The sequence below is a fragment of the Pteronotus mesoamericanus genome, unplaced genomic scaffold, assembly GCF_021234165.1.
Source record: "Pteronotus mesoamericanus isolate MK-2021 breed Mesoamerican mustached bat unplaced genomic scaffold, CSHL_Meso_final contig_32, whole genome shotgun sequence".
NCBI lineage: Eukaryota > Metazoa > Chordata > Mammalia > Chiroptera > Mormoopidae > Pteronotus > Pteronotus mesoamericanus.
The window spans coordinates 12,952,195-12,967,536 of record NW_026555134.1 but is presented as its reverse complement, the minus strand read 5'-3'; the positions used below and the strand labels follow the sequence as shown (position 1 = coordinate 12,967,536).

At 30.6% G+C, this 15,342-nt stretch overlaps 1 protein-coding gene across 6 annotated transcripts in view; it reads left to right on the top strand.

Annotated features, from left to right (window-relative positions):
* Nucleotides 1-15,342, top strand: part of FSTL5 (follistatin like 5) — a 553,085-nt gene that overhangs the window by 469,319 nt on the left and 68,424 nt on the right. For 3 of the 6 annotated variants that reach the window (XM_054576108.1, XM_054576106.1, XM_054576107.1), the window contains exons 11-12: nt 1,091-1,117; nt 8,103-8,221. In XM_054576108.1, coding sequence (XP_054432083.1) covers nt 1,091-1,117; nt 8,103-8,221 — 146 coding nt within the window. The remainder of the gene's footprint in view (nt 1-1,090; nt 1,118-8,102; nt 8,222-15,342) is intronic. The other 3 variants (XM_054576111.1, XM_054576110.1, XM_054576109.1) reach the window with 2 other exon arrangements.

Below are 15,342 nucleotides of genomic sequence, written 5' to 3'. Positions count from 1 at the left end.
ATTTTAAATATTTTATATTTTATCAAGAAGTCCTTATATAGGTAAACATTTACATAAATTCAGAAAAGTAATAAAAATACATATAAGAAAAAGAGATTTGGTTATTATACCTGCATAATTGAAAAAAAAAATCTTACTCTACAAAAATGTAATTAAAAAATAAAAAGCAGGTGCTGCAAATTGCTGATCTTGGCCTTCAGCCTCCATGGAGGAGAGCTTGACTCAATCCTGGCTCTGCTACATTCGCTGTGGGTGTTCACTTTCTTTAAAAGTGATTATGTTTTAATATGGTTAAAATATTCAGGGAGTAATTAGGCATGTGTGAGGTTTTCTATTAGTTACAATTTTTTTCACATATTATTTTGCTTTGAAGACATATATAAATTGGATAACTTTGAATTAGTGAGGCAGGCAGACATTTCCTTGAGAATATTTTATTGGTATTCTCTATTTCTATTTTACTATTTTAACTTTCTACTGATTTAGTTCCTATAAAATATTTAATAAACTTATTTTCTAGAAACAAGTTAATATAAATCATTACTTTGTTTTGAAATAAGCAAGATATATTTATATATATTGCCTTCTTGTTGAAAAAGTGAGAACATGTACTATTTAAAAATAGGCTACTTCTGTTTTTACAAGAAACCTTCTTGCTCAGGGATATTACACATTATACAGAAATATTACATATTGTGATGTTGAGAATTTTAAAGATATAACTCTTTCAATTAGTGACTTTTAACTGTACTGCAGATAGTTTTAGATAATGCTTGTTCTAAAGCTGTATTTCAATACAATTAACTTGAAAATCATATTCTTTTCAATGATGCATAAAATATTCTTCATTTATTGACAAAACCTTTATGCCAAAAAATAGTCTATTTCAAGAATTAAATAGAACATTATTAACTAGTCCCAGCATTTTATTGCTTTGTTAATGTAGTTTTTTGAATTTACTTCAATACTTTTATGTACATGTTCTACCTCACAGACTGTGACCTCTTTAATAGTTGTTTATATCACTGTGCAACTGAAGCTCTCTTTGCTCATTTTTCCTTCTTTTTCTTTTTCTTTTAACATGCTGCAGTAGCTAATATATTATGGAGAGAAGAAGGTACTAAATTCTATAATTTTTTATATTGTTGTGAATATTTTGCCAAATTTTAATGGATTTGTTGACCGTCAGTTTTAACAGTTTTTTAAATTTGTATTTTATTTTTTATGCTCTTACAGTTGTTTCTGTTTTTCTCCCTTTCTCCACCTCCAACCAATCCCATCTTTTCCCCGCCCCAAATCAAGCCCCATATTGTCCCTTTCCATGGGTTATGCATAAATGTTCTTTGGCTAATCCCTTTACCATCTTTCATCCCACCCACTCCCCTGCCATTTTAATTTTGATTTGGTAATTTTACTTGATTATATTTTAACATTTTTGTGTCTACCTCTACCATTAAAATATTAATAGTGCTTATCAGCTTGAAGCATAATTGATGTATTATGAGGAATTAAATTACACTATATTGAAATGTTTCCAAGAGTAAAAAATTGAGTCAAAAAATAAAAGCAAGCTTAGTTAAACATAATTTACATGACAAACCCTCATTAGATTAAGAAAAGAAATTATAAATACCATTGCCTCATCCAGGGCATATAATAAATTATTTAAGAAAATGGGTTATAAACTTGAAGGATCTGGATTCAAGTCCAGTCTCTACCACTAGGGTCTTTTTCTGTCCTTATTGTCTTAATCTCAAAAATAAGGATATTTGTTAATACTCATCTAGTTGTTATCAGTTCCTTGAATATAGTCCACATTCAATAAATGGTATCTACTGTCATTTATAATTGTTATTATTAATTTTTACTTAGTCACAGAAGCTTGAAAGAAAGTGGCCAGGTAATCAAATAGCCCGTCAATTGTGTTTTAATTACATTTTTAGGGAAAAAAATGTATATCCTCATATACTTCAGTGAACTATAATTCAAATAATTGTTTCACAATCAATCCTAGACAAACTTCCTCTCCCTCAATTAAAGCTTCCTCTGTGAACTGGAATCACTGTTACCTGTGAGGGTTGTGTCTCATAAGATTCAAGTAATTTTGGAATTTTGCCTTCTCAATTTTATTACCACTCTCCTCCTCCTTTTTTTCCCTTAGGATTTCTTGTTGTTAAATCACTTCTATAAGCTCCCTTAAAGGCTGGTTTATTAAGGAGGTTCTGGTGTAACTATACCTTCTCAATTTATTTCACTTGGAGATTTCATATTTTAATGTGCAAATTCAATCATTATTGACGCTATCATGGAAATTCTGTTGGACAATATTTCTTTGTACTATCTTCACTCTTGAGATGAAACAAATATTTCTATGAGAATTTTAAAAATTGATTTCATTTTATCATGATAATGGAAGGAATATTACTTAAGGAATCAGAAATCAGGTACCATAGATTTGGCTTTTCTGGTTAATTGCTGAGAAAAATTGGATGTGCTATTTTACTTCACTGAGCCAGATTTATCTATCATAATAATTGAAATAGATTTAGAATTCTCCTAGCGATCCTGTAATATATAAATCCTCAAGTATGTGAAACAATTATTCCTTATAAGTTGATTTTGTTTAACAACAACCAGGAACATTATTTGTTTAAAATATTATTAATATGAAATAATAATATAATAATATTCTCCAGGCCACCCCCAAAAGTACTAGAGACTTCCATATTACTTAAGATCACATTAAGGTTTATTGTTTGAAACCATTTTTATCTATTCAAAATTTATTCTTATAGTTTTTGGACAAGAGCTATTTGCAAATATGTATACACACATATACATTGATGTATAAATGCACATATACATGCATGCATACATATGTGCATATATTTATATATATGATTCCAACTAATAGTAATTATTTAGTGAATACTATATTACATTGTATCCTCTGTTAGGTTAATCATGAAATGTGAATTTAATCGTTCAGATTTGCATTTTTTCTAGAGTGCCTTTGGAAGTTCAAGGAATTGTATACTGGCTCAAAAAGATTAGTTTGAGATAATATCATATATATATGGTGATAAGATAGCAACTAATTCCTGGAATAACATTGCTTGATAAAGAACTTGACACAATCACTCTAGAAGCTTTCTAGTAAAGATGAAAGAGTAAGTCTTATTTTAGGTGAACATAATATGAAGATCTTATTGAGGCACAATGGTATGATGTTATCTGTGTGTGAAAAGATTGTTAGCTCCAAAGGCATAATACAAAAAAATGAGAACACTCATGAACCAAAAATCTACCCCTGTCAAGTTATTCAAGGTGAGAAATGCAATGTGTACAATATTCTTGTCTATATTTTTCTTTAGCAAAGAAAACATTTCTGCTATGTTTTTTAAAAAGGTAAGTAGGTTTAGTATTATTTGAAAGTGAAAAGAATAATATCAACTAATAAAGAACTTTACTTAATACTAAAACTTATTGATTCATCTTTGGTTACCAAATCATTGCATTGTAGAATTATAATTTGCTATTGACCATAACTTAAATGCTACAGTAATGTAAAATTAAATCAGAGGAAGGCAATTATCACCACAAAATCTCCTTTGTTATTGAGTTAAATATTCATCAAATAATCAGAAATTAACCAAATTTTATTGTTGATATGAATATATACAATACAGAATACGTTGCTATATATAATAAATAGTATAATTGTACTGTGATACACTATCATTATTGGGCAGCTATCCTAAAAGTATGGAGGCAAGAATGTAAATTACAACTTATTTTAGAGTCTGTTTCATGTACTTAAAGGTGCATTATTGATTAGAAAATCCTCTGAAAAATAATTCTTTCTTATGAGACTGCAAGTGATTCTTGCTTACGTCCTCTTTCTGTATAGAAGCAATAGCAAAGCAAAGAGAAAGCTCACAAGGAACAAACAAATTATGGATCACATTCTAGAACCACTATACTCTATTAGATTAACAATCGACCTGGAAAAGATAAAGTACATGTGTCTGACTTCACCAGTGGATGGAAAAAGAAAAAAAGCCCACCTACACATATTCTCCATCTTCACTGTGACTATAGTGGTAAAGTTTTCATCACATTCAAGAAATTTTGCAATACACTGCAGTACAGAGCATTAATGAGAAGAGAATTATAACTGAAACCTACATGGTTATCAAGCTTTTTGGGCCTCAGGACCCCACTACATTTTCCAGTATTATTGAGAACACAAAAAGCTTTTATTTATGTGGGTTATTTTCATCTACTTATACTTACCCTATTAGAAATTAAAACAGAAAAGTGTAAACGGGTATTTATTAATTTATTAAAAGTAACCATAATAAACACAATTTCATGTAGCCATAAATAACACATTATTTTAAAGCTATATTTCCAGAAAACAATGAAGAGGCTCATTGTTTTACATTTTTCAAATCTTCTAAATGTCTGACTGAATAGGAAATGCCGGATTCCCATGTCGGTTTCTGCAGTGAATTGTTGTGACATCACCTGACATCATGTGTCATGTAACCTGTCGAAAACTGCATTCTATTTCTGTGAGAATCTAATTTGTGAGACTGAGAGGAGAAAAACCCCACAAATGATATTTTAGTATTTATTATGAAAAATAGCTCTAACTTTGTATATCTACTGAAAGGATCAACTTTGAGTACTGCTCTACTAGAAAATCAGATTGAACCCAGAGCAGTTCATGGATTCATAGAATTTGATATCATAGAAAACTGAAACTTAGCATTGTATCTCACAATACAGATTTGAGTAGAACATGAGGACAGAAATCATATTTAGGGTAATTTACATTTCACCAACTTTTTCCTCCACTTATGTTTCAAAGAGATAATGTCAGTTATAAAAATAGTGACAGTTAACTCATCTGCTAAACGTTTTAATTTCTCCATCTCATTTAGTCCTTACAACAGTTGTATGATATAAGTATAGTGATTATCTCCACATTTAAGATGGGGGAATTTTGACACACACTGAATAACCTTACCCTGGTACACGAGTAAGGTCTATAGCCATGATTGTCTTCAGAGCTGCCTGAAGCCAAAGAATGGAATTGATATCTCTTTGTTGCATTTCTCCATCCCCTTTCAAACAAAGGCTAGGACATAGAAATGTAATAGTTTTAATGAATATACACAAATAATGAATGCCTTCTATTACCAACATCTCCATGATCAGGTAATTTATACTGTTCTGTGCCCACTGTATTCATAATAAATGTATATATGTACAATATTACAGCAGCAAATTTAAAAAGAAACACATCTGTATCATATACTCATATCATAAATTCTGCTTATAAAACCTAAATAAAATTTTTGATGAACAAAATATGTCTAGCAGAAAAATAATGTGAAAATACTCATATATTTCTTGTGGTAGGGAGGGAGGAACTCAGGGTTGACTTTAAAAAGTATAGGTAAAATTTTATTTTACAACAATGAAATTGACACATTGTTGTTCACTTTATGTTTACTATTTTAAGCCAGATATTTATGTATAGCATTTTGTTGGCATTACTACTTCATAAACACTAAGGAGTTACATTCCTGCTGGAAACAATAAAATGCAAAAACAAACTAAACCTTACATAATGATATCGGTATTTCTTCAATAACTTTTTACCTAAAAAATGGTTTATGCCTCGTTAAAATGCTGATGTGTGATTCATATTTTAAAAAGCAAGGAAACGGTCTCTCAGATAGAAAGGGTGATTTGGATGGATTAAGTGGTTTATAGAGGAAAATACAGCTCCGAAATTTTATCAGTTCAATGATTCAGTGGAATCCCACTGACCATATTGTGTACAGAATATGGAGAAATAACATAATAGGAAAGGTCAGGAAGTTTTGCAAAAAGGTTAAAAACAATCTGGATTTAAAGCAGTGTCAGTTTCAAACATGTTCATGTTCCTGTTGGTGTAGGATAATTTTGCAGCAGCTGAAGGAGAGCAGGGTCACATTCATTCAAAAATGTTATGGACCTTGTAATAACCATCATAGTATGTAACTGACAACTGACAATCAGACACCACATTACGGCTTGGTTATGGCCATAGGTTTCAACAACAATTAACGTTAAATTAATAGTCATTGATTATAGCACACACCAATTTTAGGGTAATGTTTCCTGGAAGCTTACTGATACAAATCAATTTTTTGCATTAAAAACTGATCTTTCAAAATTTTATTCATTGGATGCAGAATTTATAGTCCTTTATGTACAATTATAATTATAAAGAATAGATGAAAACTACTGAATTTTATTTAAAAAATATATGACTTGACTTTAGTTCTTGTCACTTCTGCTACTATTCAGAACTATCCCATTTTAATATAGTACTCTCTCTGGACTTAAAATGTTTAATTAACTGGTAAAGATTACATGCATTCAAATATAAGTGCTGTAAATTATTTATAAAACAATAAAGATGTGTTGAAACAATTTGGATTCATTTAAAATGTATATGTATGATTAGATAGAAATAATTTCTTTGCTAAAGGATAATTATAAACACTATGACAAAGTTATAATTGTGTTTGAATTACATTTTCCTCTAAATCAAGCATAGGTGGACATGTGGCTAGATAAGTAGAATTGGTGACTCTTTAAGAGTACATTTAATGAGAATAGATATGTCTAGCCCTGACTGCTGTGGCTCAGTGGATTGGGCATCATCCTGTAAACCTAAAGGTCGTCGATTCAACTTCTGGTCAGGGCACATGCCTGGGTTGTGGGCCAGGTGCCTGGTTGGGAGCATGTGAGAGTCAACCAATCAATATTTCTTTCCCTCTCTTTCTCCCTCCTTTCCCTTCTCTCTAATAACAAATAAATAACAATCTTTTAAAAATATGTCTAAAATTGAACAAACAATTTTACAAATAAATACACTTTTATTAAGATCCTCAGGCTTGACTTAATAGGGCTGCAGATATTCTCAATTAATATAAAAATAATGCTGAGAGATTTTTTTGTATTTAAATATTCTCTTTATAAGCATTTTTAAAATATAAAATTTCAAGCAACAATTGTTTGACTTTCCAGACTACCTAGATTTCTATATCATTGCTCATCTTTTAAAGAACACATGCTATCACTGAATTATGTAAGGTATAATTAGACTGAATGAACAAGATTGTGGAAACCAATACAACTGGGAAAGGGAACTATTCAAGTGAGGAACTAGAAAGGAAAGACTACATGCGATTAGGTCTGGACATGTTGGAACAAGGCAGAAGCAGAGGAAACAAGAGAATAGGTTTTCAAGAAGATGCACAAGCTCCCCAGGTGTGGACCTCAGTTAATTCCAACTGCGTTCCAGGTGTCTCATTTTTAGTGTCCTGTGATGGTTAGGTTTCGATTTATAAAGTGAAACAAAATTGAGGTGCCACACAGTTAGATCTCTAGTGTGAAAAAAAAAATTACGATTTAAATTAGTACACCAAGGTTTTTTTCTAAAACCTTAAATTAATTCAAGTTTTAGAAATAGGCCCCAAATAGCCAGTATAAAAAAAATGATATATGACATCTTTGTAAAATTATAAACACTAGTATAGGAAAATATATATTCTTCAAAATCTGGAGGACTTGGTCATTTTGTTTCTAAAATGTGTTATACAAACTAAATTCCTACAACCATGAAATTTTATTTTCTAAAGGAATCTCTAGTAAAAGTACTAGAATAAATACAGCTCTTCAAAAAGTTCTTTTATTCCTTAACACTTAATTGGAGAAGTTATCAGATATAATCTGTGCATCAAAAAGTATATTATTTCAATTTATAACTATTATAAAACTATTATATAACTAATATATGAAAAATGTGTTGAATTGTATTAACAGAATCACCCAATTGGAGATTGGGAGGATAAATTATGATAGCTGCGTAATATCACAGAGTTGCTTGGGCATCAATGAAGGTCACATACGGTTTGCTTTACTAACATTACAGACTTCACAAACGATCTGTCAGCAATATGAGGGGCACTGAGTATTGGTAGTAAAGTTTTCTGATAATTTCATTTTGAATTTTTGAATGTGTTTTTATTTCTAAGGTCTGGGAATTGGAAACATGTTCTATGTTTTTTATGAAGATGGAATCAAAGTGATACAACCCATAGAGTGTGAATTTCAGAGGCACATTAAGCCCAGTGAAAAGCTCCTTGGATTTCAGGCAAGTATTTTAATAATGTATTTGTATATTTTATATAACAGTTTTGTTAAGTAGGATTATATTTTAGAACTACAATGAAATATATACACATATGAGATGCATTGGAAAGAAAACATTAAAACTATGATATTGGCTATTATTTATGCAAGTCTTATATTTGAGACAAAAAAAATACATTATGTATTCCTAATTATTCATTTGCAATTAAAATAAAGGCAATAGAAGTGAAATACCAAAATTGAATGCAATGTCATAACTTTACCTGCTCCCTAATTTAGAACACTTCCAAGTTTTGTAGACAATGTTCACTTTAACAAAATGAAAGAAATTAACGAGTATAATCTGGTAGAAAATTAGGGTATAATCAGTGCTTTATAAATGTAGGTTCCCTTTTCTCCTTCATCGCATTTTTTTATGAGGTCTCCTTGTAAGTTTGTGTGTACCAAAATATGTAACACTAAAGGTATCTATGTTACCGTGTGTTCCCACACAAGTTCAGACGTACACCAAAACACACAAAATAAGTTATGGGAAGCCCTCATCATGTAACCCTCTCTTGATACTCATTTTTAAGTTTGGCATGGCCATGAGATATGAGTAAAATTGATATCAATGACATAGTTTAGATCCTTTATTTTCAACTCTTATTTCCAGCATGCTAATCAGTGTTGTTGAACATTGATGTCGAGGGGTAGGCAAAAGTAAGTTTACAATTGTAACAAATAAATAATGTAATAATAAATAATACAAGAATAAACTGTGTTTCATGTACTCATACTATAAACCTACTTTTGCCAGCCCCTGTGTGAAGATAACAATTTACATCTTAATTGTTGTAAGCCCCAGAATGAGAAGAAAAAATTATGAGAGTGAGATAAGATAGGTAAGCTTCCCTCCTGATATTCTGTAGGACAAAGTAGTCTAATGACCTCTTAATTTAAATAAAAGAAGTAATTTGACTCAATATGTTGTGATTCTTTATAATAAATGAAACCATGTTTAATTTTAAAATATTTTAGTTATGGGATAAATTCTAAATAGTATTATTACCATTGTTAAGCTACGGTTTACAAGTAAAAAGCATTTTAAATTATACATGCAATTTTATTTTATTTTTTGATCGTATCAATACTAAATCCATTTTGAATAAAATTGCTTCTGATAATGCAAGCCGTTCCATTAAATACCACTTTCATTTTTTTACAAAAACATTATGGATTGCAAATCTAGGCTAGCACACAGGTATAAAAAAACGTGGCATCAAATTATTATTTAAGTAAAAGTAAAATAATTTAGCAGAAGAGTTTCTCTTTGATTTCTACAGGATGAGCAGTTTTGTAGCTAACTGACGCAGACATTGAAACCTCAGTTACTAATTCTTGTAAAATAATCTGTGGAATTCATATTACCATGACAAAACTGTATACCTCATGAATTTGATTTACAGATTAGAGGCAAAGAATTTTATTCCTGCCTTACACGTGTGCTATTCCAGAATACCAGTAAATAGTTTAACACAATTTGACTCAAGTCTTCAAGAATGTGCTTTTCCGGAATATTTTTCAATGGCTATAGATAAATTAATTTTACAATTTGGAATATAAAGCTAAAAGAGCTAGTGAAATCGTCATGTAAAGTCTGGTGTGTCTGGACGATGTGAGAGGGATGTGAAGTTGACTTACCTGAATTTCTTTCTCTTGCCTTTGGATACTCATACTTCTTCCTAAACCATCTAGAGTAGAAACTATATAGAATTCTGTTTATGTCCCTTATATATTTGAGTACATTTAAAGAAAAATCATGTACATATACATAGATATATGTAAATTATATATGTTTCTATAAAAAAATTTTAAAATGAATAGGAGATAGAAACCAAATACCAATGATTACAACCTTAACTTGTATCTTTCAGTCTGAGAACCCTTGTCCACAATGTACATCAGCAGTAACCAAGCAGAGGGGTAATTAGATGTTAAGAACTAATTTCCTGCATCAGACTTTTCAAGTCATAGCCCCTGGAAATCTTATGCTCATCCTACATCTAGGATTATGCAGAAATGCATATTGCAAAGTAAAAAGACATAGGAATAGCAAAGGAGCATTCTTATATTACATAAAGCAAAAAAAATACTAAAATTTCTATACTCTTCTGGAAGAGTAAGAAAAAAAGGGTATGAAAAATCAGATTTGTATTTTTAAGAGAGCAACTCTTTAATTGCGTGTGTGTGTGTGTGTTTAAATTTATGACATTTCTACTGCTTTGGATGTTGGAATTAAAATATAAGAATATTTCAGCCAGCTGATAGATTTTTAAAAGCACTAAGAATGATATAGAGAATGGTGAATTGATTAAAACCATGGCCCACTTATAATTGTTAAATGTAGAATATAGAGGCTTTTTGTTTATCCCAAAAAAGAAAAGATGTATTTCTTATGTAATTACTATAGTCCATTTATATGAAAAAATGGTTAAAATAGATACAAATTACTTGATTATTTTTTATTCCTTAATGTGAGATTAGCTTAAATAATTATACTATGTATAAAGAGACACTTTCATGATACACAAGTATAGAGTGGTAGAAATAAGAAGAAATTGATCATGTTATGCTTTGAGAATAAATGTTGAACTAAATAATTATTTCTCATTTAAACTTATTTTGTTTTCTATGTTTAAACATAAGAGATCAATTTCAGAGTGTGTAAGCTATTTAGTGCAATATTCCACTAGATTTAAGTATTTAATTATAAACAATTTCATGAGAGAATTGTTGTGTATTAAGTAAGGAGAAAATATTTCTCCAGAGAAATAGAACCAGTAGGATTACCTATATCTATATGTATATCTGTATTTGTGACTCCGTGCTGATGTCTTTAATTTAAGAAATTGGCCCAGGTGGTGGTAAGTTTGAAATTTGCAGGGCAAGCCAGCCAGTAAGAAACCAGATAAGAGTTGATCTTGCAGTCTTGAGTCTCAAATCCACAGCTAAGAGCAGCAGACTGGAAACTCAGACACAAATTGTTTTAGTCTTGAGTCTGAAATCTGTAGGCAGACAGTAAACTCAAGCAGTAATTCTTTGTTAAAGTCTGAGAAACATTCTTAAATCTTAAGGCCTTCAATTGATTGAATCAGGCCCACTCACTGGAGGGCAGGTGATCTGTTTTACTTAAAGTCAACTAATTGTAAATGTTAATCACCTCCACAAACACCCTCACAACAACATCTAGAATAGTAGCTTAACCAAACTGGGTGCCATAGCTTAGCTGACATATAAAATTAATCATCATACCTTACTATTTCTTTTAGTTAAGAACGTTGTTTAATTGGTGTTTGTATTGCCAGCATGCTTAGTGCAGTGCTTTACACATAGCAGGTGACCAAATAATACTTGTTAAATGAATTTTGTGAAAATTTCATTTCTCAGAGGTTGAGGCTCTTCATTATTCTATGTGTTCTCTAAGTTTAAAGACATATGTGTTTAATTTTCTCCTCACTGTAATACTTCTTAATTTACAATCACCACAAAATACTGCTCTTCTTTTAATGTGTTTGTGAAAATGTGTCACAGAATAATTTGTCATTAAGTTGTTTCAAGGTAAATATAATTCCATGGGTCTAATAATTCAGGATCATGTAGTCAAAATGTACTGTGCAGATGCTCTTGTGTAAAATTGTGTGGAGTTCCATTATTAAAAAAAAAAAGCTACTTCATCTGGATTTTACAAGATAAACCTCTTGAGTGCTAGTAGTGAAAATAAGTCTTTTGTAATCATTTTTTCCCTCATAAAAAAGGATTAAAGATGGATATAATATTTTTTTTAATTCACTGTTGATACTAAGAGAGAAGAAGCGCAATTCCCAGAATAACTCACTGGCCAGTAAAGCTTAGATAAAAACTGATATATTTTAAATATAGAATCTTCCATCAAACCTCTCTGAAGATGATCTTTGCTTGCTCTAAATAAAAATTCAATTTTGATTCAATGTCAAATTGTATCAGGTTTCAGCTTCTGATAGTGAGTTAGTAAAAATTCATACAACATGTTTTCAGTTATACTTTCACCTTTTTTTCTTTTTTTGTTATGTAGCCAGCCTTACTAGATGTAATTCTTGTTATATTTATACTAGCTATAAACATGATTTCATCTTGTCATCAACAATGTGAACTTCAAGCAAATAGAATTCTACTGCAGACTTATGAATTCAGGACTAAGACTGAAATAGGTTTGGCGAAATGTTTAAATTAACAAGCTCAAGGATGACAGGTTTCTCCAAGATTACCAACTTTTTCACTCTTTTGGTTTCTAACTATTGTGTCATCTTTCCCTACCCCTGTTTCAGCCTTTAATACTTTTTAACTTAACCACTTCTGTGTTTTCTTACTATAATCTAGCTGTTTTTTCTTCACATATGCCATGCTGTTATCTATTTTTTACGGTTACTAGAAGAGCATAAAAGACGCACTAGATGTTCTATTCCTGGTATTAACGTTAAATAACACTAAACTGCAGACCAATGTGCTTTCTACAGGATGTCTGATACAAATCACCTCTGAAAGGTCTGTTTTTCAGATTTCGGATTTTCACGTATGAAAAGCACTCTACCTTTAGAAAGAAATGCTATTAGCACTCTAATGGAATGACACTTGTACATTAGAACAAGTTGTTCATAATGCCCAGAAAACTCAGGCATGGAGAAATTAAACCGAGACTAGAAATGGGGGACACAGCATCCCCATTTCTTTCTCTGCTGGTGTCCGCCATCACCTCAAGCAGTGCAGCCTTCAGGATATTCATCAGTTCCCTTAGTCTAACTCCCAAATTTCCCTTTTTCATCATTTCATTCTGCTTCTAATCAAATTACCACGTCCCCAAACTCTGTCAGAAAAAATACCTGTTAAAAAATCAGCCCCTTTAGATGATGCAGGCAATTCATTTCCCCATGAAGCCATTGAACAACCTTTTGAATTCAATACCACTGTATATTTTATAAAGGTAATCAAAATATTTCCCCACTTATTCTTTTCTCAGTGGGTTTCTATTCAAACATGTCCTAACTTACAAAGAGATATAGAATGATAAAAATTTAAGCTATCGTACCATTGTGGTTACAATGATATCCCACAAAGAGCTTCTTAAAGAGAATAATGTAAACTACATCTAGTCCTCAGATTACTCTGTAGATTTTAAAAGACGTAAATTCATTAAATTGGTCTTTGAAGCCCTAGATTTAAAGAAGACTTCTAATCTTTTATTAAAAATCACACTATTTTAAAATTCTTATTATGTGTTTCTATTAGACTTTAAGAGAGTAAGCCTAATGTTGGAGGAAAACAGTGGGAAGCATGTAAATTGTGCAACAGCATTTTGATGGAGTTGTATAGCATGTTAATTGGGTCAGGTAATTTTATGTAAGATAATATATTAAGTCTTTAAGAGATTAATAATAAGTACCAGCCAAGTTATGTGAATGAATGTGACCAGAATGTTGTATCAGACAATCTATTGCCATAATTTTAAAGCATTTTTCTATGAGTAATAAGGACTCACTATACACATATAAGAGTACATTCTATGCACTTTAGAAAGAAATACATGTACATGAATTTAATGTAATTTGGGTTTTTTCAATAAAAAATTTCTTAAGGGTAAAACTGAACAGTTTGACATAAAGAATTGTTCATACAAATGTCTTTAAAGATGAAAGTTTTTTACTTGAGATTTACAAAATCACATAGAGCTATTTTACATGGATATTAAACTAGACTGTTTAACACTTAGTTTTATTCACAGAAAGTACTATTTTTAAAAAGTAACAGATTTGCTGTAAAAATAATTGAGAAAAGCTTAGATAAAAAGTAGAATGCGTATATGGAACCATAAACAACCCCGAATAGCTGCAGCAGTTTTGAGAAAGAAAAACAACGTAGGAGGGATCACAATACCAGACGACAAACTATATTACAAGGCCACTATAATCAAAACAATCTGGTTTAAAAAAAAAGGATAATGCAACAATACATTAAAGAAATAATACATCATGATCAAGTAGGGTTCATTCCAGGGGCACAAAGATGTTTCAACATATGCAAATCCTGTAATAGATGCAGAAAAATCATTTGATAAGCTACAACATCCAGTTATGACTAATATAGTCAATAAAATACACATTAAAGGCCATATATGACAAATGCTCAGCTAACATCATATTCAATGTTGAAAAACTGAAAGCTTTTTCTCTAATATCAGGAATAAGACAGAGGTGTTCATTCTGACCACCCTCATTCAACATAGTGCTGGAAGTCATAGCCAGAGCAATCAGGCAAAAGAAAGAAATGAAAGAAATGAAAAAGAAAGAAATGAATGAAAAGAAAGAAAAGAAAGGAATGAAGAAGTAAAAGTGTCACTTTTTGAGATGACATGGTTCTTTATATACAAAATCCTAAACATTCCACCAACAAAATTTTAGAACAATAAACAAATACAGTAAAGTTGCAGGATATGAACTCAATGTACAAAACCCCAATAAATTTCTATATACTAACAATGAAATTTCAGAAAAAGAAATTTAAAAAATTGTTTTGAAATTGCAATAAAAAGAATAAAATACCTAGGAATAAATTTAACAAAGGATGTGAAGGACCCATATACTGAAAACTAAAAAGCGGTATTAAAAGAGAATGAAAAAGACACTATAAAATGGAAGAATCAATGTGGTTAAAAGGTCTATATTACCCAAAGCAATATAGAGAATAAATGCAATCTCCATTAAAACCCCAATGGTATTTTTTAAAAAATAGAATGAAATAAATTATCAGATTTTTGTGGAATAACAAAAGACACCCAAGAGCAAAAGCAATCCTGAGAAAAAAGAATGAGGCTGAATGTATCACCCTCCATGACTTCAAATTATACTACTAAGTAATAATAATCAAAATGGTATGGTATTGGCAGAAAAATACACAGAAAATGGAACAGAATTGAGATCCCAGAAATAAACCCACATGTACATGGACAAATAATTTTTGACAGGAAAAGCATAAAAATTACAATGGATAAAGGAAAATTTCTTCAATAAGTGGTCTTGGGAAAATTGTTAAGCCACATGCAAAAGAAGA